Source organism: Caretta caretta, chromosome 2 (assembly GCF_965140235.1).
Source record: "Caretta caretta isolate rCarCar2 chromosome 2, rCarCar1.hap1, whole genome shotgun sequence".
Lineage (NCBI taxonomy): Eukaryota > Metazoa > Chordata > Testudines > Cheloniidae > Caretta > Caretta caretta.
In genome coordinates, this window is record NC_134207.1 from 234,005,377 (window position 1) to 234,033,156 (window position 27,780).

The following is a 27,780-nucleotide window of genomic DNA, read 5'->3' on the forward strand; positions in this document are numbered from 1 at the left end:
ATTCAAGCACGAAGAGACAAAGGCAAAAACCTTCAAGCCACTTGGAGCAAATATGGAAAAAAAAAGAGGCTGCAAGTCTAATGAAAAATCTTCAGTTTCATATTTTTCTTTGATACACACATATGAATTACACTTTCGCTTTAGTATCCAAAATTCAATCTACAGGTGATCAAACGTGCGGTGGAAATACAGGGACAAAGGATTTACCTAGTGAGTCATCAAAGTGCTTTATTTTATAAAGCCCTGCTCATGTCTGGAGTGTAGTCTTAGCACTAGGAGATACAATGTGAATCTTCCTTACCCTGGCCAAATAAACAGTTTATCAGAAATAAGGAGTGACAAAGACTGTTACAGACAAAAAGAACGCTTTGAGGTAAGCTTCTAAAAAGCAAACGCTAATTAGCCACAATTAAGTATTTACTCAGATCATGTATGTGTACCTTGTTTTACTTCAGGGCCTCTCTGCAGTCTCATAACTTTAGGAGCCACAGTATACTTCAGAAAAGGAACATTCATGAGATGCCACAGTTAACTGGGGTCATGAAGAGGGGACAAAAAAAAACCAAGCCACAGTATCAATGTATTTAAATACAATACAGAAGTGCACACATACATTATTACAGTGCTGTTAACATCCCTAAGTTAAGGGTAACAAAACCATGTTTTTAAAAAAAAAATCAGTACACAGCAATAGGGATGGTATTGCCTTTGGCTGCCGAAGATTCAGTTCTGCTGCTTTTTTAATAGGTTTTTCTGAAGTAAACACTACATACATTATGCACAGTTGCAGTCTTAACAGCACTGACATTAAGTTATTGGAGAAGGCATCCTGGCACTCCTGGGTTTGTTAAGTTATAAGTTACGGTGGGAGGGTGGGAGTTTGTTTTCTAAATTGCCTATAAAAACAACTGTTTCAATGAAGAGCTTTAAAGGCACAGCTTTAGCACAGTGTATAAGTAGATAAACTTTAAGCATGTCTAATTTTGTGTCTCACTTTTTAAGCTTGGAACCTGTCAGAAAAAAATACAGGAAAGAAGGAAAATAAATACAGTATCATTGTTTAAAATTTTTAACAGGTTAAACATGATCAGCACAGTTTTAGGCAATGTTTTATACAACCAAATTTGGGAAGTACTAAAACAAGTCATTTAAGATGATAAAGAACATTTGAAAAAAAACCCCTCAAAAACAACCTTTCTCCATTTATTGTAAAGGAGACTCTACCGTGGAGGTGAATGAGACATTACTTTAGTACACTTCTGCAAGTTACACCTCAAGAGATGACAAAGATTACTTCATCTGTACTGCAAAATAACTTTACATGTAAACTTCAAAATCACATACTGTACACAAACACTGAAATTCAAAAGTATCCCTGTTTTCCTAATAATGTAAACAGTAAAATTCATGATTGATTTTTAGGGGGATAATTTATAATAAAATACCACTGTTTAAACAGTACAATATAAGCATTTAAAATTCGGTCCTCATTAGATTACAGGAGAATGGAGATTTCTATCACTTTGCTCACCTTCCTGGGCTGGAAGATGTAGCTACTATTGCCCAAAACTATGCACTTCTTCAAATAAGCTTTTTTTCCCCCTTGTAGCATTATTAGCTCATATATTGCAAGAATATAACAGTATAACAATGAAAAAAAATTCAGGTAATAAAAGTGAAATAAACAGGTTTTCCTCCTGACAAATTCACTATAGCAAAAACATATATGCAGCATGAATATGGCATTAGCTCTTTGTAAAACAAGAGACATTAGCTCTTGGACTCTTGGACGTCTGGACTTCCTGATGCAATGTGTGGATGGGGAAAGAAAAAAAAAAAGCAATGGAGCTAACAGAAAAGCTTCCAGCACCAAGGGTTTAATGTTGCTGCTATTTTTAAGGAGTGCCAGCGTGCAGGGTATAAGTGTAACATTCGCAGTAAAGGTTTTTTTATTATTATTATCATCATCATGAATACTGTCTTGCATCCTTTCATTCAAAAAATAAACTGATCCACAGTTTACAATTTGATACCAATATTGTAGATTTAACATGCATTTACTCCTCTCCCACCCTCACACCTCTGCTCATTCATTCCATTTCAGCTAGTAGCATCGGAGTGTTGCCATTGCAATGCACTCTGAGTAAAGCTGATCTTTTCAATTAATTTATATATATATATTTTTGCACACACAAAAAAAGTCAGAAATAGCTAGAACTATGCTGGGAATATCAGGCAGCTGTTAAAGCGAGTATTCCACCCCAAATTATTCATCTTTGCCAGCAGATGTAAACAAGGGGGTTGCTTTCTGCAAGATGAGCACTTCTCTGAGTTCCTTTCTTTTCCCTACACTTGTAGCCACCGATGCTGTCCCCAGGTCTTGTGTCTGTCCTATGTCACATGATAGGTTACGTCAAGATGTTGGCAATAAAGTCCAAGAAGCGCTTTGAATACTGTTCAGGGTTAACGGTTGAAATCTCTGCACCTGCCTATACAGGGAAGAAGTAAAAAGGGGAGGAAAAGCAGCTTTAATTGAATATTTTTGTCTGGAAACCATTCCTTAAAACTCCCTTGCCATTTTCAGTCCCAGGTCCCAATCCTGCAAACAGGATAGCAGACAAAGGTAGTAAATCCCATGCGGTTTGACACTGGAGTAACTGTACTCACTGGCGTAACGACAGGAGCAGTCTCCTCCTTTTAAAAATGTAACATTCTCTCTACCCTAACTACCCCTCTGAAACCTTTAAGCTCCCTTGTAATTTCTAGCATTTAATTACCATGATACAGACAGAATCATCAGGTTTTCTTCAAACAGGTATCTTCAGATAGAAGATGACTCCAGATTAGAACGGACATCTAGTAATCACTGTTTGTTAATATATGGCAATCTGATAGGGTTTTTTATCTTGAAAAGGCAAATCAGACTATTTTTGGATTGGGTGATAATAACTAATAATTTTGCACTTCTACATAAGCTTAAATCCTGACTAAATTGAAGTCAATGGCAAAACTCCCATTGACTTCAATGGAACCAAGATTTCATCCACAGTAGTTTTCATCTCAGGTTTTCAAAGCCCTTGACATAGATGGGGAAAACTTGAGGCAGTGAATGGAAAGAGTCCCATTGACTTCAATAAAAGTTGGATCAGGACTTGAGCAGTGAAATTGAATACACATTAACTGTTGTCCAATGAAGAAAGTAAAAAAAAAAAAAAAAAACACCTTCCAAAAGAGAAAAATACATTTCCTAATCTTTCAGTTTTTGTAATCCTAGGCATTGCTTGCAATGATAGTAGATAAAATATTTCAGAGAGAAGCGAATGGGTATTTTAAAAGATGATTCAATTTAAATCTTGTTAGTAATCATCAGCTGATGACTGTACAAAGGCTGCCTCCACTTTCAGATGCGTTTATAGCGTATGACAGAAATGATCTTTATAAATTCATAACTGGGATTTATTGCTGAGAATTCTAAAGCAACTGATACTATCAACAATGATGTTCTTCAGTTTTTGTTTTTTATAAAAAGGATAGCTAAGGGCCCGATATGGCAAATACTTACTGTATGTGTGCATTTTTACTGACATGAGCAATCTCACTGAGTATTCAACAGGACCGCTCAGCTGGACAAAGTTACTCATGTTTACAGGATCAAGACCTAAAATGGTGGCCCACAGTGACAGAATCATAGAGATGTAGGGCTGGAAGGGACCTTGGGAAGTCATCAAGTCCAGCTCCCTGTGCTGTGGCAGGACCAAGTAAACATAGACTATCCTTCACAGGAGTTTGTCCAACCTGTTTTTAAAAACTTCCCGTGGTGGGGATTCCACAACCTCCCTTGAAAGTTTATTCCAGAGCTTAACTACCTTTATAGTCAAATAGTGATAGTCATATTGCCTTGTCTGTATTTACAGCAACACATATCCTTCAGACAAGGGATTTTAAGGTAGTAAAGCAATACATTTGAGTTTTGATGCTTCCCTCCACCCCAACTGTATTTTACTAAAAGCCTTACAGAGTAAGCCATATTATACATTTTGGAGTAAACTCTCAGCGGATTGGGCCAACAAATGCACAACATAGTCATTACGTTCTTTATCATTCAATCTAATTCATAAGTGACTTCTGTGGCGCTGCATATGAGCATAAGGGTCTTCCATACAGATGTTTGTAGGATCAAGGCCTAAATGAAGACTTCCGCATTCAGAGTTCTCTTTATATTGAACCATTTAAAAAAAAAAAGAGATGAATGACTTCTAGGTAAAACCACTGCTCAAATCAACAAAATATTAAAGGGTTCAGCTATTTTTTGTTAAAGATGTGCCTTGCTCTGTGGATCATTTGCAATAGTAAGAGGCTATTTCGCTCCTGAGATTTGCTCTTTAACTTGGTTACAAAGTTTTAAGTGTTGGCTATTTTGAAAAATAATTCAGTACACTATAAATTATGTATTTATCTGCATCTGGCATAGTATTTTTAAGATTCTTTCCTAATACAATCACAGGGTGAAAAAGAGTTTTCACTTTGTGGGACTTTGAGACTACGGGGTGGGGGGGGAAGACTATTTAACGTGCAACAATCACTTTCTAGTTTTGTATCACAGTTATTTAAAGATTTAATTAACAAAATTAAAAAGAAAACTTTACTTATTCTGCATCCTTCCATAAATCCCCAAAACTATGCTACAGCTAGGCATTAAATAGCAAATATTCAGAAGCAGCAATGGAATTAGAGAAAAACAGATACTTACACCATGTTTAACAGTTTTTGCAGCATGGGCAGCTTTCTTTTTTGCATCATAATGAGTAAGAATGTCAATAATGGCCATAAAGTATACCTCCTTCCTAGGTGCATCTGCAGAATGACAAATGTATTGCAGTCAGAATGACTTTACAAGTATTTAAATCAAGATTCTTTCTTTTGACATGTGACTAAAATGAAGTCAAACTTCAGGAAAGGGAGAGAGCTCAGTCAGAGCTTTAGGTGTTTAAAGAGTGTAGGCTCAGGCCCTTTTCATTTCTAGTTTAGCTGCATTCATACATATGAAATAAAAGATAATGCAAAGTGCAACATTAGTAGACATAAGCCAATATTCCTTGTTAAAACCAACATGTATTTTCATTTCATCCACAATTATTTCTGAGATATAAATATGGAAAAATGGCCAAGTACACCTCTACCCCGATATAACACGGGTTCGCATACAATGCAGTAAAGCAGGCCTCCCCCCGGCCAGGGTCTGGGAGGCAGGAGCTGTGAGGGGGCACTTTTGGGGGGCCCACAGGCCCAGAGTGGCTCAGGTGATTAGCGGGGGGCCAGGAGCAGCCCGCTCTGCTTCCCTCACCCCAGCCCCAGCCGTGTCGCTCGGGGGAGGGGGGTTGGGGGAAGGGAACCCCTCCTGCACTCACCGGCAGCAGCGGAAGCGGAGCAACGTGGCCCCAGCCCACTCCACTCTGCCAGCTCTCAGCTGCAGCGCTCTGCTTCCCGCCACCGGTGAGCGTCCTTTCCCCAGCCTCCCTGCACTCACCGGCGGCAGGAAGTGGAGCGCTGCGGCTGGGGCCACGTGGCTCTGCTTCCTGCCACTGTCAGTGAGTGCCTGTCAGAGGGTAGGGGTGTGGATAGGGGTTGGGGCAGTCAGGGGACAGGGATTGGGTAGGGGGTGGGGTCCTGGGGCTGATTAGGGACAGGGGTCTCTGCAGGGGGCGGTCAGGGGACAAGGAGCAGAGGGACCAAAGCAAGTTCAATATAACACAGTTTCACTTATAACGTGGTAAGATTTTTTGGCTCCCGTGGACCGCGTTACATTGGGGTAGAGGTGTATATACAGTATATATTTTGTGGACAGTGCTTGTGTTTCAACAATTAAGATCACATTTCATTTATGAATGGTAGAAAAATGGATTTACCAATATGTTTACAAAGCAGGGACTCGATGGAAAGCAGATACTTTGTCTGCTTTGAACAATCCATGGTAACTTTAAATAGAAAGCATGCCTGCTCAGTGCTATGGACTACCCTAAAGCTCACTTGCTTCTTGTACAAAACAGTCTTCCGGATGAGATTTTCTTATAAGTAGTACAAAACTGGGCTCAAAGTGTACAAATATTTTTTAGAAGTAAAGAAGTCTTTGAGATATAGGTCAAAGCAGTGATTTGCTCTTTTTTCTGAACCACTGCTAACAGTACTGGCTTATCTATCAGCATAAAAAACAGTTATGTACAGCAAATAGATTTCCACCCCTCCTCACAAAGGAGCTTTTCTCCTGGATTCTAAGACACACAGGATGCAGCAGTGTAAACAGCTGAGCAAGTACATTAGCTGCTTGGGCTGTACATAAACTGTTTTACTGTGTTTCCAGACATTACAATAGCCAAGAAATAAATTATATTAAGTATCATAGCCAAGCAATATAGGTGCCTTCAACTTTCTGTTGCACCAAAAATGAACTAATTTCCTTTTTTACAGAATGGATTATACTGTGCAATATAATTTTGGCTTTATGTGGTTATGAAGGCTTTGAGATTTTGATGCAAAAATAAAAACATCTCATACATAAAAAATATTCACAGCAATACTGCTTACTTTCATGGCATTTTATTCCATAAACATCAATGGCTGGATCAAATTCCCCTGGAGCCAAAGGCTGTGAGCTGTTCAGTGTATTTCCTGGACTGTCTGGAGGCGTTCCAACAGGGTGGGTCCCATCACTTTCCCCTTCATCTTCTCCATCGTTTTCCTCACACTCTACCTCTTCCTGTTCAGCTCTCTCAACATCATGAATTCCAAGCAGCAAGCTGTAGTCCATGAGTTTTAACTGAGCAAGGAACTAGAAGGTGATAATAAGCAATGTCAATATCACAGTGAAGTCAGATCTGACTGTGAACATAGGAAAGTATGTAAAGATAAATGTCTATAAAGAAGAGCAAATATCTCTAATAGAGGGTGGCTGGGATAGGGGCTAAGACTGGATTTAAAATAAGGGATATCTTCAGGATTGTTGTGCCAGGTACAGAGGGAACAACCTGAAGTGTGGGAAGAGGCAGTGGGAGTAGACGAAAATGTCCATTTTAAATGTATTTTATTATTTTGCTATCTGAAACTCACTATTACACATTATAACATCATTAGCATTGAGGACTCCAGGGAGGTCAGGGACACAGATGCTATAGATCAACACTAAGATGCACAAGCAGAGTCGTTCTGGGCACCTTGCACAATGCCTGTATCATGCTTTTCTGTAGTCACTCTCATAAGCACCCACAATTATTAGCCGTCAGGAACAGTAACCCCGATAATGTCACGGCAAACCTGGTGGCTGAACTTTGTGACTTTGTCCTCACCCATAACTATTTCACATTTGGGGACAATTTATACCTTCAAATCAGCGGCACTGCTATGGGTACCCACATGGCCCCACAGTATGCCAACATTTTTACGGCTGACTTAGAACAACGCTTCCTCAGCTCTTGCCCCCTAATGTCCCTACTCTACTTGCGCTACATTGATGACATCATCATCATCTGGACCCATGGAAAAGAAGCCCTTGAGGAATTCCACCATGATTTCAACAATTTCCATCCCACCATCAACCTCAGCCTGGAGCAGACCACACAAGAGATCCACTTCCTGGACACTACGGTGCTAATAACCGATGGTCACATAAACACCACCCTATACCGGAAACCTACTGACCGCTATTCCTACCTACATGCCTCCAACTTTCATCCAGACTACACCACACGATCCATTGTCCACAGCCAAGCTCTACGATACCACTGCATTTGCTCCAACCTCTGAGACAGAGACAAACACCTACAAGATCTCTATCAAGCTTTTTTACAACTAAAATACCCACCTGCTGAAGTGAAGAAACAGATGGACAGAGCCAGAAGAGTAGCCAGAAGTTACCTACTACAGGACAGGCCCAACAAAGGAAGTAACAGAACGCCACTAGCCATCACCTTCAGCCCCCAACTAAAACCTCTCCAACGCATCATCAAGGATCTACAACCTATCCTGAAGGACGACTCATCACTCTCACAGATCTTGGGAGACAGGCCAGGCCTTGCTTATAGACAGCTCCCCCAACCTGAAGCAAATACTCACCAGGAACCACACACCACACAACAGAACCACTAACCCAGGAACCTATCCTTGCAACAAAGCCCGTTGCCAACTGTATCCACATATCTATTCAGGGGACACCATCATAGGGCCTAATCACATCAGCCACACTATCAGAGGCTCCTTCACCTGCACATCTACCAATGTGATATATGCCATCATGTGCCAGCAATGCCCCTCTGCCATGTACATTGGTCAAACTGGACAGTCTCTATGTAAAAGAATAAATGGACACAAATCAGACATCAAGAATTATGACATTCAAAAACCAGTTGGAAAACACTTCAGTCTCTTTGGTCACTCGATTACAGACCTAAAAGTTGCAATTCTTCAACAAAAAAACTTCAGAAACAGACTCCAACGAGAGACTACTGAATTGGAATTAATTTGCAAACTGGATACAATTAACTTAGGCTTGAATAGAGACTGGGAGTGGATGGGTCATTACACAAAGTAAACTATTTCCCCCGTTTATTCCCCCCCCCAACCCCCCACTGTTCCTCAGACGTTCTTGTCAACTGCTGGAAATGGCCCACCTTGATTATCACTACAAAAGGTCAACCCTCCCCCCCCACCCTGCCCGCTCTCCTGCTGGTAATTGCTCACCTTAAGTGATCACTCTCATTACAGTGTGCATGGTAACACCCATTGTTTCATGTTCTCTATGTATATAAATCTCCCCACTATATTTTCCACTGCATGCATACGATGAAGTGAGCTGTAGCTCACGAAAGCTTATGCTCAAATAAATTTGTTAGTCTCTAAGGTGCCACAAGTACTCCTTGTCTTTTTAGATAATACCATGTTATCAGCTGTACTTTTGTTTCATAGGATAGTTCATCAAGGCCTGACCACAACATTCCTTTCTCTTTGGACTTCAGGCACAATTCAAGAATCACACAGAGAGAAATGTGTTAAATGCTGTGTCCCCTGAAAGTGGACAATGTAGCTTTTGGACCTACAGTTTGCTAAGTTCTACATAGCGTAGGACTAGAACCAGGTCACATTCTCTTCATGACCACCAACCTGAGTGGCTCACAATCTAAATGAAACATTAACATACTAGTTTTTGTATTTTTCAGTAGAGATGGAGAATGAGAGGCATATGTTGCATGGAAGAGGAAGTCAACAGTGGAAAGCAAGGTGAAAAAAATGGGTTTGAGGAAAAAATTGAAGGAGAACGAAGACACCTGCCATACAGGAAGATATGAGGGTATCTTGGTAGAGGCAGACCCACCATGACTCCAGCTCCCTCTCAGCTGCCTGTGGCTTGAGATGGCGCATCACAGCATTCTGTTAGCTGAGCCGTGCAGCTTGCTACACCTCACTTTCTTGTACCTTTTTTCTTTTAGTTTGTTCTTTGTCATATATATATATATTTATTAGCATGAGTTCATGCTTTGAGCAAGTTTTCTGCCCTCTTTTCTTGTTTGCCCATTTTGGACTCTTGGTTTTTTTCCCCCCCAGGCCACATTCCTGGCCTCAAGTGCAGGTTATGCCCTATATCCTGGGCTTCAATCCTTGCCAGACCTGCCACAGATCCTTTCCCCTCAGCCACGGACATTCAAGCTGCCTCTGCTGTTTGGGAGAAACCCATATTCCCTTTAAATGTAAAATATGTTTAGGATTTAAAAACAGATCTGAAAAATTGAGGGAGGACAGATGAACTCCTACTCATGGAGCACTCTCTGAGCTCCACAGGGTCCAAGTCTCCACCTGGTACATTGGGTCTACCAATCACCTCTGCTTCTGCAGTGAGCAAAGATCCTGGAGGCTCAGGGATATTCCCCAGACCTTCCAAGAAGAAAATACTTCATTCTCTGAAACAAGAAAAGAAAAGAAACTAAAAGAAACAAAATGAAACGAAAAGACATCTCCTTGATCTTGGTCTCAGGAGACCATGACCCAATATGGAGCTGAGGCTCCCATCCCTCTGGTACTATGGCCACAGTATCCGACTAAGACCACCACATCACGTACCAAAAAGCCATCTAGCACAGCACTGACATCGGCACCTGACTTAGTACCTCCAAAAGCCAGAACCCAGGGCAAAGTCCTTATTGGTACCAACTTCCATAGCCAGAAGCAAAAAACATACTGTACCTATTTAGGTGCAATCTCCGGGACCACCTAATATTTTACTGCATCCAGGCTCTTATCTCATGAGAACCTCCAAATCCTCAAAGATCCCAATCACCATTATGAAGAGGTAATGAGAAGTACTCCCTGCTGATACTGACCCAACTTCATGAAACCTACTTACCCTCTGTCCATTTCTTCAACAGTGACTCACCCTTCAGTACCAACACAGTCCCTCTGCAGACTTTTTGAGGACTCCAAGAGATACTTCCAGCTGTTACTGTAACGACTTTCTCTAACATGGCTTCACCAGCCTCCCTTTCTAACCTCAGTACCATTCAACTGCAGGTCTCTTCCCAGGGCTAGGTACTGACCTAACCACCAATACAGACTCACCTCTGCCCCAAGGGTATAAGGGATGACACCTCATCTGACTCAGAGGTATCTGTACTTGGTTCCTCCACCTTCCAACCTCCTCCCTAGAAATTCACACTGAAGAAGGAGCTCATAGCAGGAAGTATGCCCTGATACCATGGCAAGGACAATCTTGCACCATTCCCTTATGCCCCACCAGAATGGGCGTGCTGCAATGGTGTTCAACCTGTGGTCAGACTATGTCTAAAGGGTCCACAAAAGACTGTCATTACCATAAAACAGTGGTTTTCAATCTGTGGTTTGTGGACCCTTCGAGGTCTGCAGACTATGTGTGAGATTCCAAAGGAGTCTGCACCTCCATTCAAAATTTTTTAGGGGTCTGCAATCAAAGAAGGTTCAAAACAACAGGCTTACTGGAATCGCTTTCTACAGGGAGCCATCTCGAAAGAGGTCATTCATGTCAGGAACATCAACCAACACCCATAGATCTTGCCCCATGGATACATCCTCCAGAGCAGGAACTAGTGGAAGAGGAAAAAACTCCATCTTCTAAAAAAAACCTCATCAACAGACAAGGCTGTCATGCCTCCCCTGCCATTCTATCCCGATTACTTCGAGGCCTTTCAAGAACTCATAAAAAGGGTAACAGACACCTTACAAGTCCCATTAGAGGAGATTCAGGGAACACAACACACCTTGTTCAATATCCTTCATTCACTTCCTCGGGGCAAGATTGCCTTGCCTATCAATGACTCTTTGCTTATTCCAACACACACAATGTGGCAAACTCCGACCACTGTCCCACATATGTGTAAATGAGCTAACTCCCCCCCCACCAGAGGCTCAGTATTTCTTCCCTCACACCCTACTCCCAACTCTCTGATAGTGGAGGCTGTTTGAACAGAACAGGTAACGTCAGTCCCGTTCAACACCATCTGATAAGGAGCGAAAACAGTTGGACCTTCTGGGCTGTAAAATCGTCTCTCCCATTTCCTGCCTTCCTGGGAGCTCATCACCTCAGACAGATGGTTCCTAGAAGTAATTTCCACTGGCTATTCCATCCCGTTCAGTTCCTTACCATCTACCAGCACCTTTCATGCCCCTCTTCAGGGACCCCTCTCTTGAAGACCTATAGAAACACTGAAAAGGGAGAAATGACAAGATTTGTCAAGATCCTGGTTGTGAGGAGAGAAGGAAAAGGAGGAATCAAAGATAATACCATGATTGCATGCTCAAGTGACAGGGAGGAGGATAAAGTTGTCAATGTTGCTGAAGAAAGGGAGCAGGAGGAAGGACTAGGGGGAAGTTTAAGGAAGTGACAGAACATCCATGAGGTGATGCTAGCAACAGGAAGAGATGTGAGCCTGGAGAGAGGGGGAGAAGTGGATTTGAGTGTTAACACAGAGGTGATGAGATACCACAGGAGTGGATGAGGTCAGTTGCAGGAGGAGGGGACCAAGGACAGATCTTTGAGAAACCCCAGCAAAGAAAAAGGATTGAGCTATTGATGGTCAGGCTGAAAGAGCAACCAGGAAGGTAACAGTAGAATCAGGAAAGGACAGTTTTAATGGACACTCACAGAGGGTCTCAATAAGAAGTGTAAAAAGGCAGTAGAAATTGAAGAAACTCAGTATGGAGAAGAGATCCCCATACATTTAAGGGAAGAAGAGTTCCTTAGTGTCTATTGTGGGGACAGTTTCAGTAGAGTGAGAAGCCAAATAGGCGGGAATTTAATAGGGAGCTTGATTAGAGGACATCAGTACAATGGGAACAAACAGCTGGCTCAAGGAGTTTGGAAATTAAGGGGAGGTGGGATGTAAACTCAGAGTTACAGAGAAGTGGGGTCAGTACTCACTGAGAAAGGGGGAAAGCTAAACTGTACAGCCTGAAGACTGTTACACTTTGTGTATTTAACTGTAAATATTGTGGAATAAAATTTTATTATACATTATTCATTTGTTTAAAATATATTCTCAAACTTGAGAGTTTATGCATTGGGTAGAAATTGCACTCACTTTTTTGAGCAGTTAAGCAGAACTGCCTATCTAAATAAGAACAGGGTAACTGATAAAAGAAAAATAAGGTTACATTTTGTTCTCCCATTATTGGGATCAGATGTCAAGTCACTTCACCATAGTTGTCTGCATACAAATTTAATGATCCTTCTGTATGGATTTCAAAACTGTGTAAACAGTATAAAAGTCACTCAGAATATGACTAAGACTGACCTTCTAAAGTCTGCCATCATATTTAAAATCTAGTAAATGAAAGCTATGTAGCAGACCACACTCAGTCCATATTTTAGAGATAAAACAGCTACTGTATTCATTGCATTTCTTTATATCTTGTGTGCAAAATTTAGTCAGCGAAAATGTTACGTTCTTAAAGAAAGGCTCAAGAATTTAAGTCTAAAATTTGACCTATCCTAAAGATGCTAAAAATTGGAGGACAAATCCTTTGGATTAATATATTTTATAGAAAATTATATATACACATAACTATAGGAACGTGCATGAATTATAACAAAATCTACCACCCCACTGATGAGAAATTAACCTCCAGACCATTCTGTAAATGTTACACAAAAAATATTCTGTGCTGCTTTGCAACAGCTTTTAACTGGTATTAGCACAGCTCTGGGATTTGTGTTTATCAGACAATTACGTCAATATAAAAAGCTGAAGGCCCGATTAGACCTGAGTTATCAGTTCTATTCTAAAGATGTGGAAATACCTCTTAACTTTATTTGCTGAATAGATAGCTATGATAAAATTATTTTACTCTGAGCCAAATCAGTATTTTAAGAATTAGGATTAAAAAAATAGCACAAACCAGTATTTTTGTATTGAATGTTGACTATGTGTTCAATATAACAGAAGCACACAGTATTAGAATAATGAAAGGAAGTTTATACAAATACCTAAGGTACTCATACTACTGTAATCAGGATGGTATAAAACTACATGATTGACAGATAAACAGAACAACAGGGAATAAGCACAGGAATGGGAGTTGGGAGACGTGCGTTCTCTGCCGCTGACTCAATGTATGGCCTTGGGTAAGCCACAACTTCTCTGTGACTCAAGTTTCCCCATCTGTAAAATATAACTAACGATACTTAGCTCACTCCATGTACTATTATGCCTGTAAAGCATTTTAAGTACAAGCACATCATCAGGACATGGGCAATGTATGACAACCATCTATGGCAGAAGGGATCTTTATTAAGTGATCACTCCTGAAAGCTTAGATAGTGTGTCATTTAAAGAAGTCTGTGCTGACAAGTTTATTTTTACCTAATTAATTTATGAACTACAAAATTTTTTTGCACAGCTGTACATATGACTTGCTGCACAGTGTGGTATAATTATATAAAAATTGAGCAGATTACATTCTTACCTCCACATCCTTTTTGAGCTTTTCAAGGAACACCTTTTTGTTGTTTTCATCAATATAAATCTTTTGGCCATCATTAATAAAATCATTGTCTTTGAATGTTGGCAGCTCTTTGGCCTAAAACAAATGCAAAACCCAAAACCAATTAATAAGAACCAGAACACAAATATGAGTACATTAAAATTGCTTCTTAAATCTGGATCCATAGAAAAAGGTTGCTCAGATCACACACAGCAGGACTGAATATACACAGCATCCCAAATGCAAGATGTCACTAATGACCAAAAGAGGGCACTAGTGAGCTATGACAATTGAAAGCACTGACACATCAAATGCAGATATGTAAAGCTTCATTCAGTGTAATCAAATACACCTGCATCATATTCACTTGTTCACAAATTGAACAGAATTCTAATTTGCTTTCACAATTCACCAATGTTTAGCTAATTACCGAACTCACTCTCAGTAAATTGAACTACGAAGGAACTATTATCCATCCAGTGGAACAGCTTCAACGGGAGGGGGAGCCCCACATCAGAATTCCATTACCCAAGTGGTTCGAGCACTCTCCTGATAGGTGTGGGAGACCCCAGTTCAAAACCTCTCTCCCCCTTCAGGCAGAGGGGGGAACTGAACCCAACTCTTCCATATCCCAGGTGAGTGCACTAACAACTAGTCTAAATATTATAAGGTGGGCAGTGGGAACAGCAGCACCGCCTCCTTCTCTGATCACATTTTGAATCAGACTCAATCTAACAGGTAGCCCCGAGTGTGCCTAGTTGATTGGGCACCCTTCTACTTATCTTTCCCCAGTTTGTGGTCTGCCCTGGTGCTTAGATGAGAAGTAGCTGTTTGGACAGTGGAGTGAGGCAGCAATGTGCATGCCCAGAGGCTGAAGCTTAGACACCAAGAAAAAACTTTTACTGAGAAAATTTAGGCACTGAGTGAGTTTAGGCATCTACAGGGTTAGGAGTCAGCCTAGCATGAGTTTTGTGGATTGCACTGGTGCCTAAAACAGTAACTTAGGCACCTAAGTCTGGCATTTAGGTTCCTAAGCAACTTTGTGGATCTGAGCCTTTGTGACTAACTTCAGTAGAGCCAAGATTTCACCCCCCGTCTGCAAGTCTTTCTAGTGAGAGTAAATAAAGGGGGGGGAACACCCCCCAATTTCCTAAAAAGCAAACAGAACCCCCCCCCCAGTAATTAACAATGGCCTACTGGAATGTTTCCTGTAGCTTCAAGAAAAATATGCCAACACATTGCTTATAAACCTTATTGAATACAGTACTTTCCAATGTACCACTTTATTTTGTTCTTCATACACCCAAGAAGGAAAAGGTGACCTTGAGGTTCTTTTCCTCTATTCCCCCCTCCCACCGATACACAAAAAGGAAAGGATTCAAAGGGACAGTGTCATAGCAGACAGGCACCAAAATTTAACCTACACACATATTTTTATATACCCCTCTAATATTGAAAAACTCTTTTGCCTCCAAACAAAAGAGGGGATGGGATGCTGATTCCACAATAGCAACAAACTCCTTTCCTTGGGTTTGTTCATGTGGATTGTGTGTTATTCACCCTGGTGTGAATTACATAGTTGCCCTTGTACAGAAAATGACTCCCCCTTTCTGCATACCAAGAGTATATTAAAAAAAACAAAGATTTTATATAGAGATAGGCCCAAACTGAACCCTTAGATCCCGACAACCGTGAACTTTGGGAAAGTTGAGCTTTGAACTTGGCAGCCTTTGGATACATTACTTTCTGCCTTGTTAAAATGTCCTATAACTTTGTTCTAAGAGTCCCTCCCATTTTGTTTGTTTTTTTTTTTAAAAAAGACATTTGAGAAGGAATTATAGGTTCCCATCCATCCATACCAGATTTCAGAGAGGAAAAATTCAGTCTGACGCACTCTGGTGTTTAACCCAAAGGCGTTAGGGTAGTATCTGGAAGGTTTCTTAGAAGCAAATAGTGGGTTGCTGTTTACTATAATGTGACAGCATACATCAATTATCTCCTTGGCCAGCTTGGATAAGTAGTTTGGGATGGAAAAGAAGAAGAAAAAGCAGATAAAATATTCAGGACTAGCAGCTGTAAAGCTTATTGCTCTCCATCTAGGAAATTATCACATAACTCTGTAGGCTGACTTGGCAGATGGGGATGGAGGGACGCTGCCAAAGCCAGAAGGATCCAGTGAGTGGGATGTTTAAGACTGGAGGAAGGAGACTGATATAGAATTAGATGAAGACTTGAGACAAAGCAATGAAAAAATAAAAGCAACCAAACTCCCTTTCCTTCTAGCACAGAAGTCACTATAAAATTCTGATTTTAGAATATTGTTATATTTAGAAAGCCATAGCTAATTTAGAACGACACTTAACAAACAGGGACTATTAACATATTAAATAAATGCTACGGAAGCAGAGGAAGGATGGCCTTACAGTTAAGACCAAACTCAGTTCTGTGCTGTGCCACAGACTTCCTGAATGACACTGGGGGAGTCATTTAGGCCTAGTCTTGATGGGTTAAAAGGGGTGGGTCTTTCACTCAAGTTAGCTTACCGTGACAGACAAGCCTTCAGAATGCTTATTTAAATACAGGCTAAAACATTTGAAGGCATATTAGCTATCCATGTCGTAGCCTAGGCATCCCTCCCCCTACTACAACACTGCCAATTCAATCATGTTTAAAGACATATTGGCTAACACAAATGAAAAACATACCCTTTTAGCCTTCAATACAAGGCCTTAGGGGGAGATTTTCAAAGGCACATAGTGCAGGGAACAGTCCAACTCTCAGAGACTTTCAGTGGGAGTTGGGTGTCTAGCTTCTCTTTGTGCCTTTGAACGTCTCTCCTTAACCATTCTGTGCCTCAGTTCCCATCTTTAAATGTGGGATAACAACACTTCCCTACCTTACAGGGTTGCTGTTAAATCATTAATGCTTGTGAAGCACTGAGATGCTAAGGTGATGAAAGCCATATAAATAACTAAATTCATAGATTAAACACCAAATAAAACTATAAATGAGGTATTTAAAAAATAAGCAAAAAAAAAAAACCCAAACCCTAACAATGGCTAGGAAGAGGAATAGCTGAGCACAATTTATAGGCACTTCAAATAAACCTGGAACAAATATACTTCATGCCAGTTGTCACATTGACCATGTTTGCGGTTTCTCTTGCCTGAACACTTAATTTCCTGTTCTTGGTATTTTTAAACCATAAGCTTTTTTAGCTGGGCCATGTCTTCCTATAGGTTTGTACAGAACTTGGCAAGATGGGGTACTGCTGTAATACAAAATTAGTATTAACCACCATTACCCCATCGACAAAGTTACTGAATTAATGTCCGTGAAAGTGATGGGTCATTACAGATTTAGGAATTTAAACAAAACAGATTAATTACTGGAATGGGGTTTTAATCATTATTTAAAAACCTATACTGTATGAAGTGATAGGCAAAGATTTAGGGATATGTGTGTTCTACCAGTGCACAATGGCAATTGAAGTGGGTACCATTTAGACATGGGAAAAAGCACCTCCTCCTTTCATGTGACCATTTAAAACTCTCTTCACGTGAAAAATTACAGAGACTTTGCTTTAGTGAAATAATTGACAATTTTTGATGAAGTCTCAAATATTTCCAGTGAAGAAAAACCCTTGGTAGAGAAAGAACCACTGTAATTCATTATAATGAACATTCACTATCATTAAAGAACTAAATATTTGAAAAGCTGCACAGGAGATGAACACAACTACTCCTACTTAATTAATAATGGATTTCACTCTGAGCCTTTGCTCTCATTTTAATCCTCCGTTTAAGAATGCAAGAAGAGCATAGTGGATTTTACAAATAAATGTATGTGTTTCTAAAAGGCACATACTCATCCTTTCCACAATTCAAGTTGAATTTCTAAAGCCTTTGTTACATTTTCAGCAAAAACCTGAAGTTTTACCATGAGTGGGTCATTGTGGCACAGAGTTTCTCAGTGCAAAGGATAAAAAGCTTTTCCTGGCTAATCTTCACCTTTTCAGGACTATTAATTAAGTAGGTACATTGTTTAGAAATTAAGGCTACCAAATGATTAAAAAACAACATTAATTGCGGTTAATCACGAGATTAAAAAAGTCACGATTAATCGCAGTTTTAATTGCACTGTTAAACAATAACAGAATACCATTTATTTAAATATTCTGGATGTTTTCTACATTTTTATATATATTGATTTCAGTTACAACACAGACTACAAAATGTACAGTGCTCACTTTATTTTATTTTTATTACAAATATTTGCACCATAAAAAAAATAAAAGAAATAGTGTTTTTCAATTAACCTCATTCAAGTACTGTAGTGCAATCTCTGTCGTGAAAGTGCAACTTAGAAACGTAGTTTTCCATAACTACACTTAAAAATAAAACAATGTAAAACTTTAGAGTCTACAGGTCCACCCAGTCCTACTTCTTGTTCAGCCAATTGCTAAGACACACAAGTTTGTTTACTTTTACAGGAGATAATGCTGCCCATTTCTTATTTACAATGTCACTTGAAAGTAAGAACAGGCGTTCGCATGGCACTGGTATAGCTGGTGTTTCAAGGTATTTACATGCCAGATATGCTAAACATTATTATGCCCTTTCATGCTTTGACCACCATTCCAGAGAACATGCTGATTATGATCCAAAGCAGTGAGGACTGACAGACATTCATTTTCATCATCCGAGTCAGACGCCACGGACAGAAGGTTGATTTTCTTTTTTGGTGGTTCGTGTTCTGTAATTTCAGAATCGGAGTGTTGCTATTTTAAGACTTCTGGCAGATATGTTCCACACCTCGTCCCTCTCAGATTCTGGAAGGCACTTCAGATTCTTAAACCTTGGGTCGCGTGCTGTAGCTATTTTTAGAAATCTCATATTGGGACCTTCTTTGCATTTTGTCAAATCGGCAGTGGAAGTGTTCTTAAATTGAACAACATGTGCTGAGTCATCATCCGAGACTGCTATAACATGAAATATATGGCAGAATGCGGGTAAAACCATGGAGCAGGAGACATACAATTCTCCCCCAAGGAGTTCAGTCACAAATTTAATTAACGCACACTGAAATGTTAATTTATGCTGGTTTTATAATAAACAATGTTCCTGGTCCATTTCTCATTGAAAGCTCATTAAATTTGCTGAAATTACAGAAGAAAATGTAAAAAGTGAATTCTGGCAATTAACAAAACTTACCCAGATCTTTAATAAAAATCATTGTGTACTGAGTAATAAAACAATTGTACAATTATTAAAATAATGACAGGTTAATTCAATACCACTTGTACTTTTATGTAACATCAGTCTCTGATTTTATAATATGCTTTCACAGTATCAATTTTAAAATACATTAGGGCCTTTTATAATATCCAGGTAAAGCTCAAGAGAAATGACTTAGCTGACCACATAATATATCAGATTCCTATTAACTATGAAAGTAGCAAATATGCAAGAAGTTTAATCTATAGTGCTTAAGATAATAGGTTTCAAATAAAATCTATTAATTCAGATATTAGAGGTTTTATATACCAAGATGCAAACATGTTTAGGTCTTAAAGGGCTTGATCCTGCCAAGTGATGTACATCCACAATTCCAATCAAAGGAACCAGGAACTGAAGGTGCTCTGTACTTTGCAGGATAGGGCCAAAGTGCATTTCTACTGGGAAGAATGATTACTTAAAAATGGAATTGTGGAAACAGAGCTAAGCTGAATTTTTCATTCTCTTGCATCATCACGAATAATGAGAGCTCTGTAGGCCAAAATAGGAGTTGAAGTACTCTAGTGCCACCCCATTCTCTTCAAATTATGGGCTCAGTGGTACAAGTCTAACATTGAAATATAGTAAGCAATTCTGCTTGTGATGAACACAAGGGAAAAGAATCCAATTCACACTCCTTTTAGCTGTGTGAACTGTAATGCTAAGAGGTGGAAAAAATACTGAAATCTAAATTGTCATTAAAGTTAAAGTTATGACTCTAAATACACATAGGAGAAGATCTACCAAATATGAAGGTGCCATTTTTACATAATCACTTTTCAGAGTTGAGCAATAAAAAGAAAATTAAAAGATCACTTATTTGTATAATTTTCTGCAGTATTTTTCACATGCATATGCAACAGAATTAGATAGTCAATGCCAGAATCTGGATAACTAGTGAGTCATTTTCATTGCAATTCCTGTTTAATTTCCTAAAAAGTACATTTTCTGAGTTAAAAAAAACTATATACTTAAGGATATAAACAATGACTTGTGCCTCTTACCAACCCCAATGCTTGAGATCATTTAATTGTTTCTATATAGCCTTTTTGCATTTAATCAGAGAAAAATAATACAACATTTCCATGGTACTTTCTGAATGAACAAGAGTTTGTACCTAGGTGCAACAGGCCAAACTTTACCCTCTCTTTATTGCTGTTAAGTGCGCTGTCTGACAATTAGTTGTTGCCTTCCACTGCAAAGAGGGCTGGATTTCAATGCGCTGTATGCATATAGGGCCTCATGTTGCCCACACTTAGGCATGTGAGTAATTTTACTGACTTTGTGGACTATTAAAATGAGCAAAGTTACTCTCATGTCTAAATGTTTGCAGGATTGGGCCCATAGTTCATCAACTGCTTTGGTTTCCAAGTTGTTATAAAAATGCCTGTTATCATAAGGTATGCATCAGTTTCATTTGCACATAATTTTCTTGTTCTATACATTAATTATAAATGTTATAAACTTCAGCCTTTGTTACTTTTGGCTGCTTTGCTACATTGTGTTCACTAAGGACAGAAGATTGTATCCTGAAAAAGAAATGCTGGGTATTAATTAAATATATTTTGAATGGTTTGGAGTGTCTTGGATGGGTTCTGCAGCTGGACAGAAGGGTCTGCACCAAACAATCAACATAGAGGAAAGTGGAATCATTTGGGCATTTGTCTGGGCTTTTTTTCAGGCTATTGGTTGTCTCCACCAGCTGTGAATATGGAAAGTTGAATTTAAGATCTTGTCTGGATTGCTCTGTCTAAGAGGAGGGCTTTAGCAGCTGGGACAGGAAGTTGCAGACAGGTAAGGAAGTTGGGAGGCAACGACGGGCACTGCACGAATGAGTGCACTCCTTTTCAATACTCAGTGAAGTTAATTCAGGATGAGTTCTAATGGTTAACGTCTTCCTGCAAGTTGAACGTGCAGGACTGAACATAGAAGTGCCCCTGTTTTATCAATTTTTAACTGAGCTGGACACCTGGAATAAATTAAAACCCACACTTGAATCCTTCTGATTTAACTGAGAATTATTTATTTGAGGTAACTATTAACTGAAAAGCAACCACATCATAAGAAATTTCAAAATACAGTTTACCACAAGCATACCTGACATCAATTATAATTATGTGACACATCAAAGAAATATTTTAGGGAGATGAGGAAAAGACTATAAGCACCAATTTTAATGGAAAGTGATTGCATGGGTAGAAAAGAAAACGTACTTCCCTTACAATAACTGGAGGTTCTTCAATATGTGTAGTCCCAATCTATATTCCACTGTGCATATGCGTGTGCTCCATCCACCCGGAGTTGGAGAATTCTCACAAGCAGCAACTGTTGGTCCTCTCACGTGCCCTTGCCCTCCTTGCATTTCTGACCGAGGGCATAAAGGGTGGAGAAGACCAAACACCTCTCCCGTTCCTTCTCTACCACAAATCCAGTAAAGATCTGAAGCAGAGGGGAAAGAGGGCAGGTAGTAGAATACAGATAGGGACCATAAGTCTCAAAAAGCCTCCAGTTACTACAAGGTAAGTAACTTTCTCTTCTTCCATGCTGATCCCTGGGTGTATTCCAATATAGGTGACTGACAAGCCGTACTCAAGGACGAGGAGGGTGCAGGGATGCTGACAGCAGAGCCATTTGGAGGACCATTGTCCCAAAGAATGTGTCAGCAAAGGAGTTCTGCACCTGAGCATACCGTCTCCTGAACATGTGGATGGAACTCCACATAGCTGCTCTGCAAATGTCAAGTACAGGCACTTTCTAAAGTGATGCCACTGAAGTTGCTTGTGCTCTTGTAAACTCCTGGAGGGATTCTGCGTGACTGCGCACCCACAGAAAACACCCCTGCCCCCCTCGAATTTCGGTGATTCCCTACAGAAAATGGCAGGGAAGTAAAGGGAAGCCACTTGCGGGGGGGGGGGGGCGAATGGGCAACCATGCCCCAGTGTTTTGTGGGGGACCGCCTCCTCCAAACAGAGGCAAGGCATGGGGGGCACATGGGGTTACGTGCAACTGCCCCCCCCCTCATTTCTGCAAGCACACAGCTGCCCAACTGAAGGAGGCTTCCTATTAGCTCCGTTGACCCTGCAGCTGAATGCTGCCTTCTGGGTCCTAGTGCCAGTTGTTCTCCCCTTCTGTGTGCTGGGAGCCTTCCTGTTTTCTGTGCAACAGTGAGTGCCCGTGGTGGGGCTGGGGAAATGAGGGAAGAGGGGGTGGAGGAAAGAGGCAGTGGGGAAGGAAGGGGGGTGGAATAGAGCAGGGGAAGGGGAATGGAGAAAAGGGGATAAGGGAATCATGGGTGGAAGCGGGAGCCCGGCATGTGGCATCCCCTTGGCAGCAGCTGGGGCTCCTCTGTTAAGCAGACCTCTTAAACCCTCACGCTGACAAGCCCTACTCTCTCCCACACCTGGAGCCCTCTGATGAGCCCCACACCCCGAGACCCCAACCCCACTGATTCCCAACCAGCTGCACCTGGACCCCCATTCCATCAAGCCCCATTCCCCAAGCACCCAGAGCCCCCATTGGGCCTCCCCCGAGCCCCAACCACCTTCACCTGGATCCCCTGCAGAGTCCCATTGCCCCTGCATCCAGAACTCCCCTAACGAGCCCCTGTGCAGTCAGATTTCCCACTGAGCTACTCACATGCAGCTTGCCCCACACAGAAACCTTTCAGCCAACACCTGGATCCCCCACACTAAGCCCTTCCACACTTGGATTCTGCTGGGCTGAGCCTGTACACTCACACCTGGTGCACCTGGCACAGAGCCCCAGAGTGTTTCTGGTGCAGGCCTGGCCCTTGCACTGTGTCAGGGTCAGATGCAGGTTCACAGCCGAGTCCCTGTACCAGGGGAACTGGGGGCTTCAGGGTGATCTCCCACCTCAATGCAGCCAGTGGCCTGCACTCCCCACTGCCAGCTGGAGCCACATTTATTTATTGATAAATAAAATTTGCAGAATTTTGCAGAGTTTTAAAATATTGTGTGCATAATTTTTTGGCACAGAATTCCCTCAGGAGTATCTTGTAGAATAAGCCCTTACCCCATGAAAGGAAGAAAGATGCGACAACTGGCAAGAGAGAAGGATACAGTCTGAGCTTCATTTAGAGATAGTCTGGGAGGATATAGTTTGATCTTGGACTCATTCTACTATATCGAGAAGCAGTCTATGTTATTTTCTGACTGGTATTGTACTTTGCAGTTAGAAGGAAAGAGCACCTCATATGTCAAGGGAATGAAGTCTCAGTTTCAGAAAAACACTGGTAAGTGGTTTATGGGAAATTCTGAAACTAATTGGTTTATGGGAAATTCTGAAACTACCTTGGGGGTGAATTTTGAAAGTAGTCATGAAGAGACTGGCCTTATGGAATACAGTGTATGGCAGATCCTTCATTAGTGCTCTCAACTGACATACTCTGCTGGCTGAGGTGATGGCCACAAGGAATGCAACTTTCATCGATAGATGAGACAGGGTGCAGCTAGTGGTTTGAAGGAACACTTAGTGAGTGCTGAAAGTACAAGGTTCAAATCCAACGAGGAGTAGGCTTCTTTCTTGATGGGAAGATTCTGATTAGGCCCTTCAAGAATCTGTTAGTCAACGGGCAAGTGAAAACTGAATAACCATCTGATGGTGGATGGTTCGCACTGATTGCTGCCAATTGGACTCATATAAAACTAAGGGAGAACCCAGTCATTTTGAGAGAAAAGACAGTCCAAAATAAGAAGAATATCTGCTGACTCAGGAGATGTACGTTTCTGCTGTGCCCAAATGGAAAAACGTTTCCACCTGGCTGAATAGCATTTCCTAGTAGATTCTTTTATGCTATTATTAAGAATGCTTTGTATGTCCTCAGAGCAGGAGCCTTCTAGGGTTGATGTCTATCCAAAAACCAAGCCAGAAGTGTTTTGGGGTTGGGAGGCTCCATCCTGCTCTTCTGGGTCAAGATAATTGGGAAAGGACTGGGTGCTGATAGGGGGACAAGATGACATTTGCGAACCAAAATTGTCTGGGCCTATTGGGGGCAATGAGGATGATTCATAACTTGTCATGATGAATCTTCTGTAAGACCAGAGGTAGGAAGAGAATGCCCATACATACCTGATGAGGATCCTTCCATCATATTAGAGATGTTACTCAAGAAGGAACTGTCCCTATGGTATTCATGCTTTTTTGGTTGGTGAGTATGCTGTTTAGATCCATGCCTGAAGGTAACAAAGGTGGCATCTGGTGAAAGGGTAATGTAAATGCATGAAGCCATGTGCCCCAGGAAGGAAAGACAAGTTCTGACTGGAGCTTGAGGGTTGCGCATAACTTGGTCTATCAGGTCATTTTTTGTTGTGACTGAATGTAGGGTGGTGCCTATGAAGTCTATAGTCTGCATCAGAGTGAGGATGCACTCTATAGTCTGCATAGAGTGAGGATAGACTTTTCCAAGTTCACACTGACACAGAGAGGAAAGTAGCTGAAGCATTAGTGAGGTCGACACATATGCTTCTTAATGTGTCGTTGCAATGAGAAGCCATTTGTTGAGATAGGAGAAGACGGTGAAGCCATTCCGCCTGAAATGAGTTGTTACTACCAGAAGGACCTTGGTAAAGACCCTGGGCAAGGCCAACTGGGAGCACCCTGTATTCGAAGTGGCCATGAATCTGAGAAAATGCCTGTGGGAGGGGTAAATATACATGAAAGTAAGTGTGCTTCATATCGAGAGCTGTAAACCAAATGTCCTTTTCCAAGGATGGGATTATTGATGCCAGAGTGACCATGCAAAATTTTAGCCTGCAAATAGAAGTGTTGGAGATTGCAGAGATTGAGACTAGGTCTCCAATCGCCTTACTTTTTCAGGACTAGGAAGTATCTTGAGTAAAAAAAATTTTCCTTGGTATTGCACAGGTACTTGCTTTATAGCTTCTCACTGGAGGATGGATTCCACTTCCTGCCTGTGAATCCCTTCAAAAAGATGGTCTCTGAAAAGGGACAGGGATGGGGTTATGGAGGAGGTAGGGAAAGAAACTCGATCACATGGCCAGATTAGATGATATCTGATACCCTCTGTGGGGCATACTGAACTTCAAAATAGCACCCTGAAACCCACATATTCACCACTGTCATATAATTATGATATGTTTTGTACAAAGTATGCCTTGTAAGGTATCATTTTAAAAGTCTTGATCTGTTGAACATTAATATCCTGTTGTATTGTATATGCTATTATATGATGACATTATGAAGCACTGCTATTTGTGTTACTGAAATAATTTGTGAGGTTGAGGATGTCCACAGCCAACATTTCAGCTGCAACAAAGGACCAGCCACACATGTGCTGATGGCCATTAAAGGGAATGCACTCTTCCAGCAGCCACCCCAGAGACCTCACAGAGAGCATGTATGCAATGTACCATCCATCAGGGTAAGACATTGTTTGATTCAACTCTTACTTAGACTACAAGTTTAGGATTTAGAATGCATGTTTACTTTTCATTTTCTTAAGTAACTATCTCTGACATTTATGCTTACCATTTATAAACACTTAAAATCTATATTTCTGTATTTAATAAATCTGTTTTATATTTTACCTAAAACAGTGTTTTGGTTGAAGTGCTTGGGAAATCTCAGCTCAGTTTACATAGGTTAGTGTGTGTCCACTCCACATTGGGGGCGTGGCAATCTACTTAATAAACTTGCACTGCCCAAGGGAGTCTTGAATAATGTAAGTTGGTACAGTTCTGGGGTGCAAGACTGGGGAGCTGGAGTGAATTGGCTGGAGCTTCTCTATTGTTGGTTCATGAGAGGCTAGGAGGTCATTCATGTAACTCAGTTGGGTGTGTCCCTGCCTGTGGATGTCGCTGTAAGTGAAGTACCTGCCAGAGGTTTGTAGTTTGACATCAGCATCAGTGTGATAGGCAACCCAGGTTGGTCGGTTTTGGAGGGCTCAGGATCCCACTGTTCAGGTTGCACCCTGGGAACCCCATCACACTGTACAGAAATTTAGTTGTGGAAACAGAGTGTAAACAACGCCTGAAGTGTATGTGGTGATCGGATAGAGATGGCACCATCACTGGTTTTCACGTCTCAAACTTCTATTAAAAATATCTTTTAGCCAGGGGTTGGACTTGAGATGGGCTGAGGACATGGGAGGTGGAGAGAAATTATGCTTCTCTACACTTTGTCTCTTATGAGGAAGATCGTAAGATTGTTGGTGATAAAACTAGTCGCCAGTCTAGGTTTGTAAGGCTACCTGTGATATTTCCTCGTTGGGACAGGTGTACATATTCCCAGTGAGTGGAAGGTGGTCCTGGAGTCCTTTAAAGTACCTAACGACTCATCTGTCTTCTCACTGAAAAGATGGGTTTCACTGAAGGGCAAGTCCTCCTATTTTGGACCTCTTTGGGAAATCCCATGTAGCCATGACCCAGTGGCCATTGCTGCTGCCTTAGATGATGTATCTGATGCATCAATCACTGATTGATGTAGTTCTGGGCACCAGCTTGTCCTCTTGAATAAGAGTCTGGAAGTAAGCTCTATCCTGCTGTGGTAGCTTGTCTACAAAGTCTGTGAATTTGAAATAGTTTAGATAGTTGTACTTCGCCAACAGCACTTGACAATTCACTATACAAAACTGAAGACAGTTAGATGTGAAGACCTTTCTTCCTAATAAGTCTTCCTTGTCAGAAGGAATGGATTTAGGAGACTTGTCTAGATCTGTCTCATGACAGCCAAGATGACCAGAGATCAGCACAGGGTGGTTTGAGAGAAATTCCATTCCCTTGGCTGAAATGCAGTAGCATTTCTTTGCCCTCCTGGGGGTAAGGGCACGTGTGTATGCCACTCACTCTAGCAGATTCTAGAATAGCTTCGTTAACTGGAAGTGCTATTTGACTGGACCCAGTGGACTGCAGGATTGAGGGGCCTGGATCTCCTCTAAGGAGATCTGGAGTTCCTCTGGCACCCTGAGCAATACATCTTGAAATTGTTTATGGTCGTCAGGGTGACTGGTTCATCAGGAGATGAAGACTATCTTGTCGGTACTGGCAAAACCAGTTCGTAGTCCTCCTCTTCCATGAGGTCAGGAGGAAATTCTGACAGCTCTCTCAGAGGGAAATGGAGTGACTCCCTAGCAGTCCCTTTATACCTGGCATAGGGGTCCCATGTTCCCCAGTATGGTCAGTAAGCAGGGTCAGGAGCGCGTTGTGGAGGTCTGCGAAACATGCTGTACCACTAGTCCTGAGATAAATATTGAGGTGGAAGTTGGTATTAAGAGGCTCGATCTCCTGTGTGGACTAACATTTCTTGGAGGCGGAGATGATGGCGGTTTGGATTCTCCTAAGAAAGAGAAAAAAGGGTCTGGATCCAATGGTGGTATGATGGTTCCGATGGAGGAAAGGTTCAGTGGTAGATGGAAAAGGGGCTAGGCTTCTGTCACAGGTAACATCCCATGGGGTGTCAAAATCTCTGTAGTGAAAGAAAGTCCTGATGATGGGGGAAACTGAGGCTCAGGAAGAGGCAGGATGTCTTCCTG

At 41.2% G+C, this 27,780-nt stretch overlaps 1 protein-coding gene across 4 annotated transcripts in view; it reads right to left on the reverse strand.

Moving 5' to 3' along the window:
- Window positions 1–202: 202 nt before the first annotated feature.
- PIP4K2A (phosphatidylinositol-5-phosphate 4-kinase type 2 alpha) overlaps window positions 203–27,780 on the reverse strand; it is a 194,785-nt gene continuing 167,207 nt past the window's right edge. For all 4 annotated transcript variants that reach the window (XM_048837914.2, XM_048837915.2, XM_048837917.2 and 1 more), the window contains 4 exons: window positions 13,978–14,091; window positions 6,583–6,826; window positions 4,751–4,854; window positions 203–2,489 (listed from right to left, as the gene is read on the reverse strand). In XM_048837914.2, the coding sequence (XP_048693871.1) occupies window positions 2,409–2,489; window positions 4,751–4,854; window positions 6,583–6,826; window positions 13,978–14,091 (543 nt within the window). In that variant the 3' untranslated portion in view covers window positions 203–2,408. The remainder of the gene's footprint in view (window positions 2,490–4,750; window positions 4,855–6,582; window positions 6,827–13,977; window positions 14,092–27,780) is intronic.